At 46.4% G+C, this 21507-nt stretch overlaps 1 protein-coding gene and 1 long non-coding RNA gene across 2 annotated transcripts; one reads left to right on the forward strand and one right to left on the reverse strand.

Annotated features, from left to right (window-relative positions):
• The first annotated feature begins 398 nt into the window (after positions 1-398).
• On the forward strand, positions 399-10738 carry LOC125753209 (uncharacterized). Its single transcript, XR_007404430.1, has 2 exons — positions 399-801; positions 7005-10738. It is a non-coding gene; the product is annotated as an uncharacterized LOC125753209 (long non-coding RNA).
• Positions 2418-20908, reverse strand: CPNE9 (copine family member 9). The gene is made up of 20 exons (XM_025450638.3): positions 20400-20908; positions 19826-19866; positions 19665-19711; positions 19461-19564; positions 18936-18972; positions 18360-18436; positions 14662-14725; positions 14445-14548; positions 13890-13994; positions 12476-12517; positions 12087-12162; positions 11932-11985; positions 11471-11532; positions 10696-10742; positions 9661-9842; positions 9280-9407; positions 5543-5645; positions 4901-4958; positions 4428-4501; positions 2418-2820 (listed from the first exon to the last, which is right to left on the reverse strand). Exons 1-20 carry the CDS (start codon positions 20705-20707, stop codon positions 2635-2637), a joined length of 1899 nt encoding a protein of 632 aa, XP_025306423.1. The 5' UTR covers positions 20708-20908; the 3' UTR covers positions 2418-2634.
• Between the last annotated feature and the right edge of the window lie 599 nt (positions 20909-21507).

The following is a 21507-nucleotide window of genomic DNA, read 5'->3' on the forward strand; positions in this document are numbered from 1 at the left end:
CGCCCGGCTGCTGAGCCTCGAGACGCCATTCTCTGGAACTCGGAAGAGCCCCTGGGCACCCCACATGGCCTCTCTAGCACCTCCATCTTAGAGTTGAGTTTCTGTAGACTGAAATCGCGGTATTTGGCATCCGGAGTAGTCGGGCCGTTTGTGGCGAATCTGCGGACACGGACGGTGAGCGCGGGGCTGGGCTTAAGGAGCCCGCCCTTCTCCCTTCCCCCTCTGCCTCCTCCCTCCCTCCTGCTGGCGCCGCGGCTGCAGTAGGGACCTGGCCTTGGTCTCCGAGAAAGGCGGCGAGGCGGGGCTGGAGCCACGGGGCGGGACTGGGGGCAGGGCCGGGAGCCAGAGCGACGCCGGCTGGAGCCTAAGGAAGGGCTCGGAGTTCTGGGTAGGGGTAGGGCGGGTCTGGCGGAGAAGAAACCATTCCACGGGGCGGAGTTTGCGGAGAATGGGCGGGGACATTTGTAAAGTGGGCCCCAGTAAGGAGAAGAGGGGCTGAACAGGGGTAAAAGGGTGGAGCTAAACATAAGAGTGGGCCTCAGGAAAGAAAGGGCGGGGCTTTAGACGGGCCGGGAAGGCGCCGGGCTGGGGAGAAAGGACAGAGCTGGACTGAAGTGAAAGGGCGGGGCTTGGGAAAGGCAAAGGGGCGGGGCTGGAGGGAAAGGGCGGGCCCAGGTCTGGGATAACGGGAGTTGCTGAAGGAAAGGGAGGGAGCTTGGGAGAGGCAAAGCAGCAGTCCTGTGGATCTGAAGGAAGGGGCGGAAGTTGGTATAGAAGCCTGGTTGAAAAGACTTGTGCACGGTAGAATGGGATTCAAATGCTGGGAACCCTTTAGGGGTGGCGGGAAAATGCATCATGGCTATGGGAGGTTGGAAGACCGTGTCAAAACAGACAACTGGTTTTAATGTGACTGGGCCACTTAGTAGCTATGTGAACTTGGGCAAGTTGTTAAATTCTTCCTACCTTAAATTCTGTATTTATAAAAGGGAGCTCGAAAACTATTGTCAGTTCTTGGGGGTTTTGGTGAACTTAGGTGCTGGGAAGAGTCCACTGGTTAAGCAATGCTTGTTGCTGAGCCTCTTCAGTTTTCCCATCCAAAGAAGAACATGAAAGGGTCTTCCAGGGTTCTGAGGCAAAGTTAGAAGCAAAAGGAAGCTTCTGTTATACCTTAATGCAAACCTTGCATTCGACCCACTGTAACGTATGTGTTGTCATAAATATTTTCTGAAAAACATTCTAATAAAAGTGACACTCCAGGAAGATGTTTGCTGGGTAATATATTGAGATCTGGAGTCAAACTAATGAGTACTCTTCAAAAAGTGGCTTAGCCTCTTTGAGCCTCAGTTTCCTGGTGTATAAAGTGGAGATAAAATATAGTGCTTACTTCACAAAATTGTAGTGAGGATTAAATAAGAACATGTTATAAATCACCTACATATATAATGAATACTCAAGTATTTAGCTATTTTTATTATCCTCATTAAAAGATTCAGAATAAATGGATCAGAGCAGAGTGAGACAGAGTCATTGTAAAGCTGACCCCTTTTGAGGTCAGGAACCCCTTTAAAAACCTGGCAAAAGGGGGATCCCTGGGTGGCTCAGCGGTTTAGCACCTGCCTTCCGCCCAGGGCGTGATCCTGGAGTCCCAGGATCAAGTCCCGGGATCGAGTCCTGCGTCGGGCTCCCTGCATGGAGCCTGCTTCTCCCTCTGCCTCTGCCTGTGCCTCTCTCTCTCTCTCTCTCTGTCTCTCATGAATAAATAAATAAAATCTTAAAAAAAAAAAGAACCTGGCAAAAGCTATGGGCCTCTTCTCAGAAAAAACATGCACACACTCAAAGTTTTACTTATCATTTCTTCTTCTTCTTCTTCTTCTTCTTCTTCTTCTTCTTCTTCTTCTTCTTCTTCTATGAAGCTTTTTTGGGGCGCACCTGGGTGGCTTAGTGATTGAGTGTCTGCCTTTGGCTCAGGTCATGATCCTGGGGTCCTGGGATCAAGTCCCACATTAGGGTCCCAGTCTCCTTCTCCCTCTGCCTATGTCTCTGGCTTTCTCTGTGTGTCTCTTATGAATGAATAAAGTTTTTATATATAAAAGAAGAAACTTTCTGTTTAAAAAAATTTTTTTTAATTTGAGAGACAGAGGGGGAGAAGCAGACTCCCTGCAAGGCTTGGAGCCTGATACAGGGCTTGATCCCAGGATCCTGAGATCATGACCTGAGCCAAAGACAGAGGCTTACCTGAGCCACTCAAGGTGCCCTTCAGTTATCATTTTTAAAGTGTTTGAAGAATGTGTGAAGAAGTGATTAGATGGATGGATGAAAGGATGAACCTTATCTGAAGCTGTTTTTGCTTATTTCTCTTGGTGTAGCCCCAGGCCCTTGGGTCCCTCAGTCTGTTTTCCCAAGAACCATGAGACAAGTGGAATAAAGATCAGCTTTATTACTGGCATGAAGGCAGGGAGGTGGTGACAGTGCCAGGCCCTTCTGTGGGTGAGGGGACAGAGGGCTCGATCAGCCCACACTGATCCTCCAAGCTGGACTCTCAGTGAGGTCCGTGGCTCCAGGTGCCTCTGGCTTTCAGCAGAAGCAGTGGGTGGGCAGGCAGGCAGACTGCTAGTTACTGAATGGGTAGGCTTCTCAGGGCTGTTCTGGAGCTGGGGTTGGGCTGGAGTTGGCAGTAGGTGGGGGGCGAGGTTGGATATCCCTGGTGCGCATATAGGACAGCAGCTGCTCTGGAATCTCAGCCAGCACGTCCTTGGCTAGTCGGGCCATACTCAGCACCTGGTTTCCCGACCGGTCGACATAGTCTCGGAATGGGACGAACTGAGACAGGCACAATCAGATAATGGCCAGGGAAGAGAGGAATGGGAAGGGGAGCAGTAAGGAGGTTGCCTCTTTGACCCTTAACATCTCTTTCCGAACACCACACTGTCTTTTTCCTCTGATCTTGGATGGCTTTCCATTATTTACTTTCTCCCCTCCCCCCTTTTCACCTTCAGTCTACTTCAGTTTGGCTTCACGCAGTACTGACACTGCTCTTAGCAATGTAATAGCCCTATATTCCCAAATCAGTCCAGTGGGCTATAATTGTCAGTCCTCATCTTGCTTGACTTTTCTTTAGCTTTTCATTACATTTTACCATAATCTTCCTAGACACATCCCGCTCTTGACATACCACACTCTTCTGTATTTTCTCGTTCCTTTCTGGGTGCTCCTTCCCTTCACCCCCATTCCTCTGGGTCTACCTGATTTCTAAACCTGATCACTTCTCTCTCTCAGTTCTCTTCCTGTGTTGATTTCATACACTTCCATGACTTTAAAAACTGTAGTCTGATGACTCCCAAATTTATACATCCATCCCTGGCCTCTTTTTTTAAAGGTCCAGAGCCACATTTTAGTTGCCCATATCATATCACTTGTCTTAGATACCTCAAACCCAGTGTGTTTACAACTGAATTCTGGCCCTGACTGCCAAATGGTTCCTCCTCCAGGTTTCCCCTTCCCAATAAATGGGACTGTCACTCAACCAGTTGCTCAAGCTAGCAAACAGAGTCATCCATGAAGCTCTCCTCAGTCCCCATCACCATTTAATCAAAGCATCAACTCTTGTAAAAAATTTTTTAAAATAATCTTTTGAACCTGCTTCTTCTCCATCCCCATTGCTTCCATTCCTGTCCAGATTCCTGTCATCTCTCCTCTACTGCTTCAAAGTCTTCCTCACTGACAGGTCTGTCTACTTGCCTTCTCTCTCACCCTGTTGCAGTCAACTCTCCATGCAGCAGAGCTCCTCTTAAAATGAAAGTCTGACCACCTCAGCCCCCTATATAAAATCCTTCAAGAGCTTTCCAGTTCTTTAGAACAAAACTCCAAATCTTCATCATAATCAGCAAGGCTTTGTCTCCCTCTTCTTCACATTTACTGGGATCCTGCCACCCTGGCCTCTTGCCTTTTCCATGTTTGAGCTAATACTTCTGAGCCTCAGGGCCTTTGCACATGCTACTCCTCTACCTGCAATACTTAGGTAGAGCAACCTTCCTTTAGGTTTCGGCTCAAAGGCCATTTCCTTATAAGAAGCCTTCCCTCACTACCCTACTAAGTCAGGTCCCTGTTACAGGCTCTTACAGTGACTTTTGCTGTTCCTCTGGAGCACTTATCACAATGTAGAGTTGTTTAGCTGTGTGATTATTATTGGTTGCCTCCACTAGAGGGCGGGGTTTTGGGGAATCTCCTATTCTATGGATACATTAGGGCTGCGGCAACCTGCCTGATCCTCAAAAAGAATTTGTTCAATGAATGCAGGACTGCTGAAAGAGTAACAGGGAGAAAGGTAGGTGATTAAGAAGACAGTAAGGGAGAGTGGCTGCCAACTTAGCCTGTCCTTCCCACTGTGCCTTTTGGCTCCATGACTTCCTCTTCCTGGTTAGGTCTACCTGAACGATGTCCCGCTCTGCATAGCGTCCCCTAGAGGACACGCGCACATCATCACCATCCAGTTCTTCCATTGCTGCAGAGAAGACACTCCTCAGCTGATTGCCCTCTCCCACACCAACCCATGCAACCCCCCTCTTTGTTAGCTCCGCTTCGGAGTCATCATGAAAATATTTTTTTTCGTGAAAATTTTTAATGGTTGTATTCAAGTCCTAACAAGTTTTAGGCACTGCTACGGAGTTGTTACTATGTATTCCCATGCATTCCATCCTCCCAGGAACCCCAAGAGGGAAATACTCATATCAACAGCCTTGGTTATAATAAGAAAATAGGTTCAGAGAAGGGCTGGGACTTGGCCAAGGCCTAATATAGTCATCCATCTTATCTTTTATGTGAGGCAGGCCCAGGTGCCCAGATCCTCCCCTATTTTCTCCAGTTCTTGGTCTCATTTACAGATACCCCCGATCCTACTCACCTTCAAACATGGCTGGTCCCACACCAACAATAATGATAGACATAGGCAGTGAGGAGGCCTGTGAGGGAAAGAGGTTGAATGGTAGGGGTGAGCAGTCATAACAATGGAGGTAACTGTTGGGGACAATTCTCTGTGCATGTATCATGTTTCTGTACATCTTGCAAGCAGAGGCACTGATTCCCTTTGTTCCAGAATATCTTTTCAAGGATGTCTGCATATCAAATAGCCTTGAAAGATAGAGTATCTTCCTTTGGAGCAAAGGTCAGGTTTGCTTAATAAAGTATCTCACACTGGAATAAAGGGTGGGCATGCTTATTGCCCATTATGAAAGATTCAGATATCCTAAGTTCAGAGTTTCTGATCTATAATACATCCCACTATGGATTCAGGTATCATTTGACCCTCTTCACATCATCTTTTGGAAACTGAGACTTAGAATCAGAGAAAATGCTGATAATCAAGCTACTAAGAATTGCTGAGAATAACAAAGTCCTTTGTCTCCAATCCAGGAGTCTTGTGTCTTCTGCCAGCATCCATGAGACTGGTAGGCTAATTTGTTAGCTTGCAAGTAGGGTAAAATCTCAAGCCCTTCACAGTTGTTAATAGTGCCCCTCTATGCCAAGACCACCTCTTTAGACTCACACTGACAATGGCCTCCTTGGTCTGTGTCATGTCAGAGATGACCCCATCAGTGATGATGAGCAGAACATAGTACTGGGAACCATCAGAGATCTTGGCTGCCGCCCTGGTTAAGAGTCCAAGATCAGAATTCAGCTGAAAGCTCAGAGAAGCCAAGGGAACACCCTACCCCTAAAGCTTCCATAGTCAGTTTATAAGCAGTGGACAGGGATTCAGGTTTCTGAAGCTCATGCTTCTTTCCCAAACCTGGATGCCTGCCCCTGCCTGACATCCTCCAGTAACATTTATGGAGAACCTATTATGGTAGGTACTGTGTTATAGTAGGCACTAGAAGTACACAATGAGAAAAAAACAAATTCATCCCAGCCCTCTCGAGGAAAGACAATTAACCCCCAAATCACAGAAATAGGTATAATTACTCTTTTGATGAGTACTGTGATGGAAAGGGACACTGGTATGACAGTGTCTAGTAGAGGATCCTGACATGGTCCAGCAGGTCAATGCAGGCTTCTTTAAGGAAACAATGTTTGAGGTTGAAGGAGAAGCTAAACCAAGGGGAGGATCATTCCGGGCAAAGGGAGCAGCACAAACAAGGGCCCTGTGATGGGACTGGAGGAAGCCCAATGTGTCTGGAGCCCAGAAAATGAGGGAAGCAAAGTGGACCATGGGGCTGAGATGGGGCAGGGGCCAGATCACACAGGGCTCTGACAGCCCCTGGAAAGATTTTGTTTTTTATACATGAGCAAGACCAAAAGCTAAAGGCCTCCTTTCCTTCTGTGTTCCTTTTCCTCTCTGCTGGCCATCTCCCATTGCCTATGCTGCTGAGTCCTTAGCCAGTCTAATTGCTACTCCTTTTCCTTCTCTCACCATCAATCTTTGAATCCAAGACTTTTCCATCTGAAAAGGACTTCAGAAGTCATTGAGTCCAGTCCCCTTATTTTACATATAAGGAAAATGTGACCTTCAGAGAGCACAAAGGTCATGGTACACCCTGGTCTCCTGACTCCCAGTCTTAGGCCCTTAGTGGGTTGGAAAGGACAGAGCTGCACTATCCAATAAGGCAGCCCCTGGCCACATGTGACCATTGAAATTTAAATTAATTAAGGTAAGTAGAAGTAAATGTTTGGTTCCTTGTTCACCTGAGCTACTTTTCTAGTGCTCAGTAAGAGAACCCAGCTAAGCCTGAAGCCTGAACTCTTGATTCCTTCACTCTCCATTCCTGGCCTGTTCTTTGGATACTCCTCCATACACATTGTACATTCTGTCCATAATATACTGTTACTGTTTCCTGAGCTTGCCCCTTTATGGTTCTGTACTTTTCACATGCTTTTCCTTCTGCCAGGCCTACTCTGCATCTCTTTCTCTGATAAAGTCCAACTTGCCCTGCAGTCCTCTCCAAAAGTTAGGCTGCCTTGGGTCTCTCAGACTAAGTTATACCCTCCTCTCCTCTCCTTCTGCCTTCTAGGATACTGCCCTCCAGGATTGGCTGTCAGCCCTTCCACATGGGTTTTCACACCCATGAGGGTACCAGCATGTGTGTCTGTGGAGACCCAAGGTCACAGGATACCTGGAGCATCCATTCTACTATATGACCTGGTGGATAAAGCTAGATGACTCTAAGTATATTTAAAACACCTTTTTCCCCCTCCAAAGTAAAGCAAACATGGACACAACGTGAGGAGAATGTAAAATTTGCATGAATTTTTAAGATAAATATGGTGCCTTCAAAGACATTTTCAGCCTGGTTGCTTTCAGCTGTGCCCCTAAGATTTCCCTGGGGGAAGCAATTGCTTGCCTTTGCCAACAGGCAACTTGCTGGAAAAGTCTGGGAAGCTCTGGCCTACGGAAAGTAATGATTTATTTATATTTCTGTCTCCTGCATCAGGGCGGGAGCTCCCAAGGGCAGAGACTAGATCTGATTCATCTATGAGTCTCCAGTGCCCCAGCAGAGAACTGAGCATACAGCAGATGCCCTTTGAATAGTAATAATGATAATAATAGTAACAGTAATAGCTGACACTTATAGCAGTTATGATGTAGCAGGCACTAGGTGCTTGACATATATTAACTTAGTTAGCCCTCACAACAACCCTATGGTATTGCTATTATTATTTTCATTTTACAATTGAGGAAACAGGCATAGAGAGGTTCAGGGTCTTGCTCAAAGTCACACAACTAGGGAGTGGTAGAGCGGGTGTATCAACTTAGCCAGTCTGGCTCCACAGCCCACATTCATACTACATTGCCTCTTTATTGAATGTTTATTCAATGAATGAATGAATGAACTAAGATAATAGTAAGAAATCTGTTTAATAACAACAAAAATATGCTCAGTCTCCAGTATTAAGTGAAAAAATCAGTAGTGAACCCCTACATGTAATTTTTTTAAATTAATTTTGTTGTTGTTGTTGTTGTTGTTTTAGTAATCTCTACACCCAGTGTGAGGCTTGAGCTCACGACCCTGAGGCCAAGAGTCTCATGCTCTTCTGACTGAGCCAGCCAGATGCTCCTGCAATGTAATTTGACTACAATTATGGATTCATAAGGAAAAAACTGTCAAGAACTGTATATACATCCATATTTCCATGAGCAGTATCCTGAGTGATTTCTTATTTCATTTCTCCATCCTTGAAATTTTCTACAGCAATGTTGGGTTACTTTCATAATTGAAAGAAACTATTATCTTCATTATGAATTACATAAACCATTGTTTTTAGGGAAAAGGGAAATCTATAGGCATATTAATCTCCCTGAAATCTTTCCATTTATATTCTTTTTAAAAATTTTATCTTTTTTACTTTCAAGCTTTCTGAGGTACTTTGTTTTAGCTAGTTCTTTTCTATTCAGCATATTATAGGGTTTACTTATTTTTTTATTCAATCAGAGAATCTTTTTCTTTTAATAGGTGAACTTATCCAATTTATGCTTGATGATATATGTTTCATTTTAGTTCTGTCATTTTATTTTATTTGCATTTTAGAAAGTGATTTGATATGTGATCTTGTTTTTTTTTTTATTCTGAAAATTTGGAGGGTTTTTTTTTTAAGTTTTTACTTATTTTACTCATTTAAGTAATCTCTACACCCAACGTGGGGCTTGAACTCACAACTCTGAGATCAAGAATCTCACACTCTTCTGACTGAGCCATCCAGGCACCCCTGGAGTTACTCTTCTATTTTTGGAAGTTACTTTCCTGTTTTTTAATCTACCATTTATTGACAACTTACTATGGGCCAGACACTGTGCTAATTATTCTTACTTTGTTATCTAATTTTAACCTCCCAGTAACCCTATAAAGAAATGCTATTGTTATCCATTATTATACTTATTTATAGGGATAGAATGAGGATTTAGAGAGGCTAACTTGCTTAAGGTTGGTCACATGGTTAGTGAGTGGTGGATCCAGGTCTGATGTGAAAGCTTGTGCCTTAACCATTGTGCTATAGGACTATGTCTCTTTTCCCCAAACTTGAGACCTGAATTGTTGTTCCCAGAGAGTGGGGTTGGGGTAGTTTGTTGACACCTTCTTTACCTCAGAATAAGGCATTTATCTCTTTATAGCAGAGCTTGGCCAACACTGAAAATTTTACCCTTTCCCTAAAGCCCAGGTTCACTCAAGAGTGGTCTTGACTAAAAAAAAAAAGAAAAAAAAAAAAAAAGAGTGGTCTTGACTATCCTTGGGAAATCAGTCCCCTGTCTGTGTCCCCTCATTTCCCCTGGCCCCCACCCAGTTCCCTTACCTGGCCACCTGGTTGATGACAGGAGCAAAGTAGGTGGGCCCATAGAGCTGCACTGTGCGCAGACTCTGAAAGTAGCTCTCCAACACACCATCAATGCCTGCACAGTTGGGATCCTCATCGTTGTTGTTCTGTCAGGGAGGAGGCCTTGCTGGGCTGAGCCAGGCAGGATATACCCAGGAGTGCTCTGATCCCAGCTTATTCCTTTTCTGCATTTCTCTCTCTCATGTTCCCCTCCAAACTCCAGCCCTGCTCCCCTCTCTGCTCTGCTACCCTCTCATTGTTTCCTGGTTCTCTGCAGGTACTTGACCCTGAGGAGAAATTCACCAACTTGAGTGGGCCAGATGCCAGGGCATGGATTGTAGGCTCTGGCCTATACTATACCAGGGGGAACTGGTGGGAGATCCGTCCCTCTGGAGGCAGTTTGGCCCCAAAGCCATAGGCTGGGAAGAGCTTGTCACTGTCATAGTCCTGGATGATTTCTCCCACTGCCTTGAGGGCCATGGCATAGGCGCTGAGTTGGTAGGGGCTCATGTAGTGCAGGGAGGTGGGCTGCAGAGGATTCCCTGTAGGGACACAAGACCCCCAGCCTCATGGTCACCTTGATCATTTATCTATTCACCTGTCCAGCCTTGTATACCTCCAACCACTTATCCATTCACCAACTCTTTAACCACATACTCCCTCATTATTTTGCCCAATCATCCATATGTTTAATTAATCCCTCTACCCATCCACCAACCCCTGTATCTATCCATCAATTTATACACTTATCCACATATCCATTTTTCCCATCCACTGGACATAAATACATCTTTCAGTCTACCCATCCATTTCTATCCATCTGCCTCTTCATTCTCTTATCCAGTATCCACCCAACTACCACCCATCCATCATTCCTATTCATTTCCATTCATCCTGTCTTCATATGGACTTCATCCACCTATCCACTCATTTAATTATCCTATCTACTTACCTGTTATTTTTCAGTTTGAACATATGTCTATTTGTCCACCTATTCATTCATCTACCTGTCCAACCTATTGTACTCACTAACCCATATATCACTTGGTTTGTTCATCTATTTACCCACCCAGTCAATACTCACTCACTTACCTCTTCATCTCTCTTTGTACCCCTATTATTTCCCATCCATTCGTTTACTCATCCACTTCTTGAGGTATCTCTCCTTTCAACGTTTTTTTGATTCATTTACCCACCTATTTTCTTGTACCCTCTGACTCCCGTTATGTCCAATAAACTCTCCCCAAAACTGTCCCAGTACGAGCCTGGCTGGACTTTGCCTCAAGCCTGGGATTACTGAGTAGGTAAACCTTTATCCCCAGGTCAGAATCCAGGCCAATCCCTACTGCATTACTTAAAATTCCTCCATATCCCATTCCCCCATCCACGCCTCACCATTAGAAGCTGTGAAGTCAATGGCTACTGTGAAGTTCAGCTGTGTCCTGTTGGGGAAGTAGATGGATTGAGAAGTGAGAGACCAATATTTATTATACCAGGATTTCTCAAACACTGGTATAGAAACGAATCACCTAGTGATAGTATTAAAATGCAGATTCTGATCTGGATGGTCTGGGTAGAGCCTGAAAGTCTACATTTCTAACAAACTCTCAGATGATGCAGATGTTGGTGGTCCATGGAGAACACTCTGGGTAGCAGAATTAAATGCCTACTGTGTGACAAATGTATGTAATTTATGTCATTTAACTTAAATCTTACTATAGCCCTGAAGTAGTAATTAACATCTCCATTTCTCATAGGAGAAAAGTAAGCTTCAGAGAAGCAAAGTACTTTACCTAGAGGTCTGCCCACCACTAGTGAACCAAGTGGAATGTCTCCTTTGTCTGCATGGGTTTTCCCTCTCTCTTGGCCTCTCCCTCTTGCCTGGCCATGATTTTTATCTGGACTCCAGTTAGGTTACTGGATCCATCTTTGAAGACCATTGGTCTGGCATCTTCCCATAGGGGGACTGGAAGCTAGGGATAAAAGGCAGCTCCATGAAGAGAACTAAGATGGGCAATACTATGCATTTTACAGAGCACTTTAAAATTTGCTAAGTGTTTAAAAGTTTATCTCCATGGACCCTAATCATTCATAAATAAGAAAACTGAGGCTTAGAATGGGAAGTAATTCAATGCTGGGCTTTTATCCCAGAACCTGGCTTGTGACTCACCCTCCCTTGATGTAATCAACAAAAGTGAATTCAGAGTCCACAGAGAAGGAGAGCAGCGTCACCTGTGGGACAGAGAGGCAGCCCTGCTACTTTGGAAAGGACAGTTGGGTGGCAGAGCAGGGAGGCACATGATTCCACCCCATATTCCCAACCCTGTCTAATTTCTGAAAGGGCAAAACAGAGGAAGCTGTCAGAAACAGATCTCAATTTCCAAAAGTGTATTGAATTGGGAAATACAACTTAAGTTTAAAAAAAAATTGTCAAAGCAGCAAAGATCAAACAATTTTCCTCAGGTGAGAAAACAAAAGAGACTTAAATGGAGCTACTTTGTGCCCAACATTACTATATCTGAGTAATCTGTGCCCACAAGCCTTCCTGTACTCCCTACATTTGTCATATTATGTCATTGGGAATAGAAACAGAAGAATCTAAGGAGGGCCAAAGCTCCAGGGAGCACTCACAGTTCCCGAGTTGACATATTTCTTCTTCTTACATTTCTTCCGAGGGTTAAGTACCTAAGAAGATAACAGTGATGGTGGGAAACAGGATGGGAGCTACAGACTGAGCACATTGGGATGGAGGGCCTGGGCAACCTGAACAGGGCTGGAGTTCTCACCTCATACACTGTGAACTGGTTCTGGGCCTTGCTCAGCTCCCGGTAGCTGGTGGTGAACTCACCGATGAAGTCATGGCTGCAGCGAGGCCAGGGGTGAGTGAGCAGCAGCTACTGTTGGGTGGAGCCATCCCTGAAACTAGTCTTTTGTTCCCACTATCCCCTGCCTCTACTTGGGCTGCAGGGCACTAGAGTTGGGCCCAGAAGAAAGGCCGAGAGGGAAAAAGGGAAGATGCAACCAAGAGGATCAGTTGTACTCAAGGTCCTGGCATCTGTTATCACCCTTCCTGACTCCTAAGGCCACTTTGGGTTCCTAGTGAATGTGCTGTGCATTATAGGAAGCTGTTTGGATTAACTACAAGAGAAGACAGTACTATGTGGGGCAATTCTACCTTCCATCCCGGTCCCAGTCATATACATCAATCTTCACTGTCCTGAAATGCAGGAGATAAACACAGGCTAGTGTGTATGATAAATCCTAGAAACACCATCACCTACTTAACAATACACAAATCATCCTCCCATACACCCATCTGTTTTTCCTTCAGTCTTCCTCCCAACACCCCATCCATCCTATTTATTCATTCATCAGTCCATGCACATACCCAACTGTCTGCTGCCACTTCTGTTATTTCTTCTATTGCTGTTTACACCACTATTACTATTCTTTACTATTTGTTGAGTCTTACTATATTCTAGGCATTGTTACCAGCACTTTCATAGTTTGACTCCTTTGATTTAACAACCATCCTATAAAGTAAGTACTATTATTCTTTTTTTTTTTTTAATAAGGAAACTGAAGTACAAAAAAACCTAGTAACTTGACTAAGGACCATAGCTAGTAAGTGATTGAGCTGATATTTAAACTCAGACATCCTGGTTCCAAAGACTTTGTTCTTAACTACTATGCCTAAGTCTTCCTATATGACCATATATCTATGTTGCAGTCCATACAACTATCCATCTAGCCACCCACCTACCCATACATTTGCTAATCTAATTACCTATTAATCCCAATCTTTATCTACCCATCTAACTATACATCCAGGCATTCACTGACTTACTGATGTATGTAGGCATCCATTTGTCCATTCCTCTGTCTAACCAAACACCCAATGATCGCATCTGTCCATATGATCATCTATTCATCTACATAACTATCAATTTATGTGCCCATCCATCTTTTGACCCACTCACCTGTCTTCATATTGTCCATTTATTACTTCATATGGTCAGCCTATCCATCTACTTTACACTCATTAATCAGCTAATTCATCTACTGGTCCTTCCATCCATCTGCCATCCATTTACCAATCTACCTTTTGCTCTACCTATTTATCCTCCTACTTTTTCAATCATCCCTCTGCCTCTCCAGCTATCTAACAGTCTCTCATATACCCATCCATCTATTCATTCATCCATTAATCCATCCATCATCTCTCCATTTAATGATCAGTCCACTTATCCATTTATCTTTTACCCATTCATTCATATCTGCTTCTACCCACCCCCCAGTCCTCTTATATACCCGTCCATCAGCATATCCATCCATCTGCCCTATATCCATGTATCTGTTTATTCATTTGTTCATTTACCCTTTCATCTACCCTTCCACCTATACATCCTCCTGTCCATCTATGTGGCCATCCATTTGCTTCCCCATCTACCTATCTCCATGCCCAAAACTCTGCCTCACCAAGCAGGATCCTCCAAAACTATTGTGACACTTTTGCCATCATTCTGTGGCCCAGGGATCCCATTCTTATACCCTTGTTCCCTTACTCCCTAGCTTACACCGAAACAGACCTGTCATAGTCTCCATTGCACAGTGCCCGCACAGGGATGCTGAAGGGTTGCCACACAGGATTCAGTGTATTTTTCACAACTTCCGTCTTGTGGCAGATGGTGAACCTGGAGAGGAGCAAGAGGACTGGAACCTGCCTTGGTGATAGGACTGAGCCCAGAGACAGAGCCTCATCCTCTTGGACATTCCTGGGATCTCCCTGCTTGTCTTTTTTTTTTTTTCCTAAGATTTTAAAAATTTATTTATTCATGAGAGACACAGAGAGAGAGGTGGAGACATAGGCAGAGGGAGAAGCAGGCTTCCTGTGGGGAGCCTGATGTGGGACTTGATCCCAGGACCCTGGAATCATGACCCAAGCAGAAGGCAGACGCTCAACCACTGAGTTACCCAGGTGCCCCTATCCACTCGTTAAACACATATTGTGTGCTGCTTTGAGTGAATTCAGAGCTCAGGTCTTGGTAGAGTCTAAGATGCCCCACATCCAGCCTAAGAGCCCTAATGGGCCCATGGTCACAGCAGAGCAGGGGTGGGTGCCGCTGGAGAAGACTTTGACTCACGTGCCATCCTCATTGCTTCTATAGAACACAAGGAAGGGGTCTGACTTCCCAAAGAAATCCTTCTTGTCCAGCTTGTTTGCACACAGTTGCATGGTGGCAATGTCCTAGGGATGAAGTTTGGCTGTTGACATCCAAATTGTTCATAGTGTCAAACAGTCCACTAAAGGAAGTTTGGGAGAGAAGGGAGCCTGTGGGTCCAGCATATGGCCTTACTGACCCGACAATTGCTAAGCTCCTCTGCAGTCAGCAATATGGTCCCACACTTCTTTCCTGGTACACCCCTGGAAGCAGAAAAAGCCTCTTTGTGAGGGGAGGGAGAGAAGGCAATGGAGATTGGGGTAGCCGATCTGGGATTAGGTGGGCGAATTAAATATGCCATTTACTGGCAGTCCTCTAAATGTATCCCTTTTTGTCCTGTATGGTTCCTTGCGGGGAAGGGCCTGACTTTAATAGGGAAGGGGTCTGTCGTCTGAAAGGAAGGGGCTAATCTGGCTTAGGTGGATGTGTTATAATGGTAGCTTGGGAAAGACATAGGATTTAAAGTCCTGAGTAAGTTATTTCCTCTTTTTTTGGGTCCTAGTTTCCTCTACTATGAAATGGGAATCATGCCCGCGTCTCGGGGCTGTGAAAAGACCTGAATGAGTGCATGGAAGGACAAGCAATTGGAAAGCTTTATTGATAAGAAGGTGGCTAAATTTCTCAAAGCAGACCTTGGTATCTACTATATGTCAGGCACTGTGCTAGGTATGAATTGGCCAGTTGGCACTCTCCAGTTCTGCTAGACTGCCCTCAGAGAGCTTCCAGAAGGAGGTGAGATGTCAAAGCCGATAGGCACGTTGAGTGTGATGTAGCGGGCCTGAATGTGGGAGAAGAATTTCTATCCAGACCCAGGGCAAAAGGCTGTTTTGTTAGATTAAAGATGCTGTACTTTCTGAAGAGTGAAATGAAATGTGAAGAGTGAAATAAAAAAGATGAGGGAAGCCTTATGACTCAAGCCCCTTCTGACTCAAGAAGGGACACTTTCATGTATTTGAAGGGTACATAGTAGGACACCCATCCTCAACATGCCTTGCCTTGGGTCTCCAAGTGGTCAGGGACCTTGCTGATAGGGCCTGTGAACCCTGACCCCAAAGTGATCCCAAGTGTGGCAGAGAGAATGCTAGGTCAGGAGTGTTCTGGGCTCAAATCCTGTCTCCAACTTACTATGTGATTTTTTTTCCTATCGTTAACTTGAATGTTGAACCATTTATTTGGCTCCCTCAATTTTTAACTCTTTGTGCTTTAAAAAGAGTGTGAGGACTTTAGGGACACTTCACCTGCACATCTAGGACCAAGTCTCTGATCTTACTGCTTTCTCTCTTTTCTTTGCCTCCTTAATGTTTTCCCTCACCTCCTTACCCAGTGTGAATTCTAGTCAATGATTATAATAATCAGTCCCTTGCATCCTACCCCTTATCCATTGCCCTTATTTGGAAGAACCACAGCCCCAGTTAAATCCAATTCTCTGCCCAATCCATACTGCACCTGTGCAACTGAATATGGCCAGAGGAAAACACACAATCTTGTTAACTGGTCTCACTTTTTTTTTTTTTTACATTTTTAAAATATTTATCTTAAGTCATCTCTAAACCCACTGTGGGGCTCAAACTCACAACCCTGAGATCAAGAGTCACATACATGCTCTACTGACTGAGCCAGGCAGGTGCCCCTACTTGGTCTCATTTTAAATGCATGACCATAAACCTCAAGAGGGTCTTTATCCATACTTCACTCTCCAGTTCTGCTAGATGGCAGTTTCACTCCTCCTCTCTCCCCAAACTCAGAAAGCCTCCTCCCCCATCCTCACTCAGCCAATGACCTTGTTTCCTACTTCACTGACAAAACTGAAGCAACCAGAAGAGAATGTCCACAGACCTACCACCACACCTACCTTGCCTCCAGTATCTTCACCCACGCAACTGTTGCTATAAATGACTATCCGTGTGCCTATTTATCCCTCTACTGTGTGCTACATTCTACACCCTCTTGCCTGTACATGGACATTATTCCAGCAATTCTCTTTTTTTTATGTCAATTTTTCAGTTTCTACTGGGTCATTCCCCTTAACATACAAATGTGCTATAATTTTTCTCATGTTAAAAAATGCAAACCTATTCTGACCTCACTTTCTTCCCTAACCACCCCTCCTTTTCTCTTCTCTATGCAGCAAAACCCCATGAAAGATTTCTTGACTTTCATTCCTCTCTTCCATTCTCTTCTAAACCTCTCCAACCAGGCTGTCACCCCTACCTCTTTCTTCAGAACTTCAGATCTGCAGCAGCATATGACATGGCTGGTCACTCTCTCCTCAATACACAACCTTCACTTTGCCTCCAGGACAACACCCCTTCTGTTGGTCCTCCTCCTACTTCATTAATGCTCCTTCTCAGTCTCCTTTTCTAGTTCTAACTCATGGAATCTCGGTGCTTGGTCTTTTCTTTCTCTGCTCATTCCCTGGGTGATTTCATCTAGTCTCTTGGTCTGAAAGAGCATCTACAACTCATGCATTGTATTACCTATTTGACATATCTGCTAGGATGTCTAATAAAAACTATCAAATTTGACAGGAGTCAGACTGAACTCCTGATTAAATCCCCCTGCAATGTACTTCTCACTCACTTTTTTTTTAACCATCTCATGGCAACTCCCTCCTTCCAGGTGTTCAGGCCAAAAGGCTTGGTGTCATCCTTGATTCCTCTTTTCCTCTCATGTCTATATTCAACCTGCCAGGGATCTGTTGGCTACACTTTCAAGTTATAACCAGATCTGACCACTACTCTCCTTCACTGCTATCACCTTGGATTACTGTAATAGCCTCTCAATGGGATCCCTGCTACTGTCTTCGTCCACTCAAAGTTTATTCTCAATCCAGCAGCCATCATCATTATTTGAAAACATAGTCATATCATGTCACTTGTGTCTTCAGAGCCTTCCAGCGATTCCTAACTCAGAGTAAAAGCTAAAGTCCTTACAGTGGCTACAAGACACTAAACTGTTAACTCTTCAATCTCATCTCCTAATTCTTCCTCTTTGCTCACTTGGCTATAACCACACTGGCCTCTTTGCTGCTATTTGAACATATCAGACTTTTGTACTGGCAGCTTCTTCTGCCTAGAACATTCCACCTCCAGATATTTACATGGCTCACTTCCTTACTTCCTTCAGGTCATTGCTCTGAAGTTACCTCTCCATAAAGCCTACTCAATCACTCTGCTGAGTAATACAAGTCCCACCCATCCAGCATTTCCAATCCTCCTAATTCTGCTCTACTTTGCCTTTTTCCCATAGTACTTAATGTCTTCTAATATATAATTTACTTATTTATCATGTCTATTTTTACAGTTTCTCATCCCCCTCCTTTTATAGTATAAGCTCCCTGAGGGCAGAAACCTTTGTTATATTCATCATTACAACCCAAGCCCCTTGAACAGTGGCTGACATAGAGTACATGCCCAGTAGTATTTATGGAATGGATGAGTCCCTGGTGCCTAGCACAGGGTATGCTATACAAAATATGCTAATAAATATTTAGTGAGTGAATGTAATGGAAATCCCAGGGGTCTTGATTTAGTGAGGGGAAGCTTTCTGGAGGAAAAGCTTAGAAATGGACCTTAAGGATAGAATCAGACTTAGAAAAAGAGTGAGGTGAGAGAGAGAGAGAGAGGAGAGAGAGAGGACAAGACAAGACATATCAGGCCTGAGACTGACTTGAATGGAGCCCTAGATATTGGTCTTTCCTGGGAGGGTGATAGGAACCATTGAAGGCTCCTGAGTAGGGGGAGTCCCAGGCTTCACTGCTATTGGATCAACAGTATCTTTGGGAGGAGAATTTGGAGGCACCCACCCTTCCCCAGCACCCCTTCTTGTTCAGCTCACGTGAGGGGTCGCTCTACACGGCTGCCCTGACCGCCAATCACCTCTCCCAGTGCCAGGAATGCTTGTCCCAGGAAATCCTGCACCAGGACATGGAGTCAGGAAGGCCAGGAGGGGCTGGGGATGCAGAGTCCCAGCCCAGCCCTGGCGATACTGCTGCACCAACCACTGTATTCCACGGTGGCTGAATGCTAGAAGCATCGCCCTGCCTGTGCTTTAAAGGAGGGGCAAGGGGTCCCCAGACCAATTCGGCTTCTTGGTCCTGCTGTCAGTTTAAGCTGCTCTCCACAATGCCATCCCACACCTCACCTTCCATTCCACACCCCACCATCCCAAAGCCAGCCCTGTTCAGCCTCACCTTCTGTGTGTCCCAGAGGGGGCCGAGAAGGAAGAGGAACAGTGAGTAAAAGACAAGGTTGGGAAACCAAGAGTCAGGAGCAGGAGAGGAGGGCTGGGAGGGTAGGTTTGGACCCAAGAAGGTAGAGTTGGGGTGGAGGGGTAGGAGGGTACTAAGGAAGGTTGGTTAACACTGAGCGCCTCCTGTGTGCCTGACCAGCCCGCGAGGGGACGCTCGCTCACCGGTTTGGAGATGTTGGTTTTGGAGTCAACGTTGTATCTGGGAAGAGAGTGGAATCAGCATAAGGTGGGGCTGGCAGGGACAGCCTGGAAAAGGTTTTGGGTTTTGAATCCTGGTTAAAATTGTGGGTAGAGGGAGGGGTAGACTTGGATCCAGATTCAATTAGGATCTCCTTTAGGGCAGGAGTTAGGATTGCAATCAGGGATGAGGCCAAGTCTGGGGCCTGTTGGGGATGGGGTCATGTCAGGGGCCGGGACCTAGATGGAGCCTGAGCTAAATTAGAGTGCAAAGCTTTGGGCCCTACTATGTCTGGGGAATGAACTGGATTGGATCTCATCTAAGGGCAGGGCCAAGCTGGACTTGGGGACGGAGCTAAGACTAGAGTGGAGGCCTTTAGATTGGAACCAAACGGCCTGGTGGAGAAGCTAGGCTGGGAGGCCGGGCTGGGGAGGAGCCTGCCAGAATTTTGCTTGGATCCTGGTGGGGGGGCGGGGGCGGTCCAACCCAGGATTCTGGGCGGGGCTCACACATCGAAGCGAAGGTTTTGCTTTTCCTCAAAGAAGTAGTCCAGGACGAATTTGCGCACAAAGTCTGGGTTCAGGGTGTTGTCGATCACCTCTGTCCTTCCGAACTGGATAGGGGGCGGAGAGTCAGAAGGGGCCTGCAAGGGAGCAGGTGATAATGGGGGAGGGGAGGGCAGCCCTTGGCTGGGAGAGGGCTCTCAGACTCACCTCTCGCCACTCCTGGCTGGCCCGGCTCTGCGTGTAAAGCACCACCACTGCAGGCGAGAGTGGAGGCAGGGAAGGAAGGATGTTGGGTTGGCCCGAACCCCTCCCCACCCCTCAGTCGCGCCAGGACCCTAGTTCCCCCTCCCATCCCTGGCGCCTCCTACTGGGGTCCGACTTGGAGAAGGTGTCGAGGTCCAGCAGGTTCCTAGAGAAAGCAACAGAGAGAGGGTGGGTCATTCTGGAGCCCAGTACCTCGACTCTGCCCTGAATTGGGCACCCAGGGTAGGCATGGGGCTCAAATCGTATCTCCCTCCCCCATTACTACATCGAGTGGAGAGTTGTTGAGAGGGGAGGTGGGGGGGTGGTCCGCGTTATCAGCACCCTGGACAGCACCGGAAATATCAGCTCAAGAATTGTTATCTCTGCGTCCACAGTCTTCAAGGGCCCAGGAAAGAGGGTTAGCCCCAGAACTTTGTCCTCCTGGGGCCCAGATCCTACTGGATCCCCATGACCCATCCCTTGAACCTGCAGGCTGAGCTTTCTTTTGCGGGTGGAGCTGTTCAAAGAAACCCCCTCCCCGAACCCGCCAGCGACTCCCCTAAGTCTGAATTTGAGATTTTCCGGCCCTGGATGCTTCTCCCCCTCCCTCCCCCCGGGATCTAGCTCCTGTCCGCGCCAAGCCCCATTGCCGATTCGGGCAGGGGCAGCGCCTACGCCCTCCCCAGTGTGGCGGCTCACCGGCAGGACACGGTAATTTCAATCTTGGTGGCCGGGACGCTGCGTTCGGAGGCTCCGCTGAGAGACATGGCTGGTCGAGTGGCCGGAGCTGCGGGAGGCTGTGAGACGGGGGCCGCCCGGGCTAGGGGCGGCGGCAGCGGTGGGGCTGGTCCATGTGCCGCCGCGATAGCGGCGGCGGCGGCGGCTGCACTCCCTCCAGCCCTGCTCGCACTCCCGCCGATGGAGCCTTGACTGTGGCCGCCGCCGGCAGCAGCGACTCCAGATGGTAACCTAGCCCCGCCCGGCCCTGCGGGTGGCCCCCGCCCCATTGGAGCAGCCTCGAGCCGGCTGGGAACCTAACCCCGACCCCAACTCCAGCCAGCGCATTTCATTCTGGCAACCCGCGCCTCCCCCCGCAAAAAAAAAAAAAAAAACACACACACACACACACACACACACACACACACACACAACCCTGAGAGCTGTCCGCGGTGCTAAAGGGTTTGGGGTGCCCGGTGAGTCTTGGGGACGTTTCCTCTTCCTGAGCTGCTCCCTGAACAATCTGCTTCTTCCCCTTCCCACTTCCGCTCTGCCTGGGTCTCCAAATAGGAAGAGTTCTACATTTATTCTTATTAGCTGTGTGACCTTGGGCAAGTTACTCAACATCTCTGTGGTTCAGTCTCATCAGTGGAAGGCCAGAATAGCACCTACTTGGGGTGTTATAAAATTTTGAGATAATCCACATAAATGAAGTAGCTCACGGGATTGTACAAAGTACTTAAGCAACGTTCACTGATATTATTTCCTTCCTCCAGGTAGGCATATTGATGACCTCTTTTGTGTTAAGGGCCAGAACTCAGTAAATGGTGACTGTGTGATAGCATTCTGGAAAGCCCTCTGCCCATGTCTTTGAACTCTGACTTCATGGTGTTAGAGATGCAGACATACTGTGAGGATGCAATCTCCTCTATCTAGGTCACACTGCAGATGAGGGTGGTAGTCAGCCAGGTCCATTCTCTCCATGCCAATTACTGCCTTTAAAGTCCCAGAAGTCAATCCCTCCACCAAAGGCAGGGCTCCATAAGGCAGGGGCTGTGAGTCACCTGTACCAGGACTGAGCTGTCTGCAG

This window comes from Canis lupus, chromosome 20 (assembly GCF_003254725.2).
Source record: "Canis lupus dingo isolate Sandy chromosome 20, ASM325472v2, whole genome shotgun sequence".
NCBI lineage: Eukaryota > Metazoa > Chordata > Mammalia > Carnivora > Canidae > Canis > Canis lupus.

Coding starts and splice junctions, on each gene's coding strand:
- CPNE9 (XM_025450638.3), bottom strand. CDS start 20,707: ATGGGGCGGGGGCCACCCGCAGGGCCGGGCGGGGCTAGGTTACCATCT. Junction 12,163..12,475: donor GACTGGGACCGGGATGGAAG/GTAGAATTGCCC, acceptor GCCTCGCTGCAG/CCATGACTTCATCGGTGAGT. Junction 5,646..9,279: donor GTCATCAACCAGGTGGCCAG/GTAAGGGAACTG, acceptor ACTCTTAACCAG/GGCGGCAGCCAAGATCTCTG.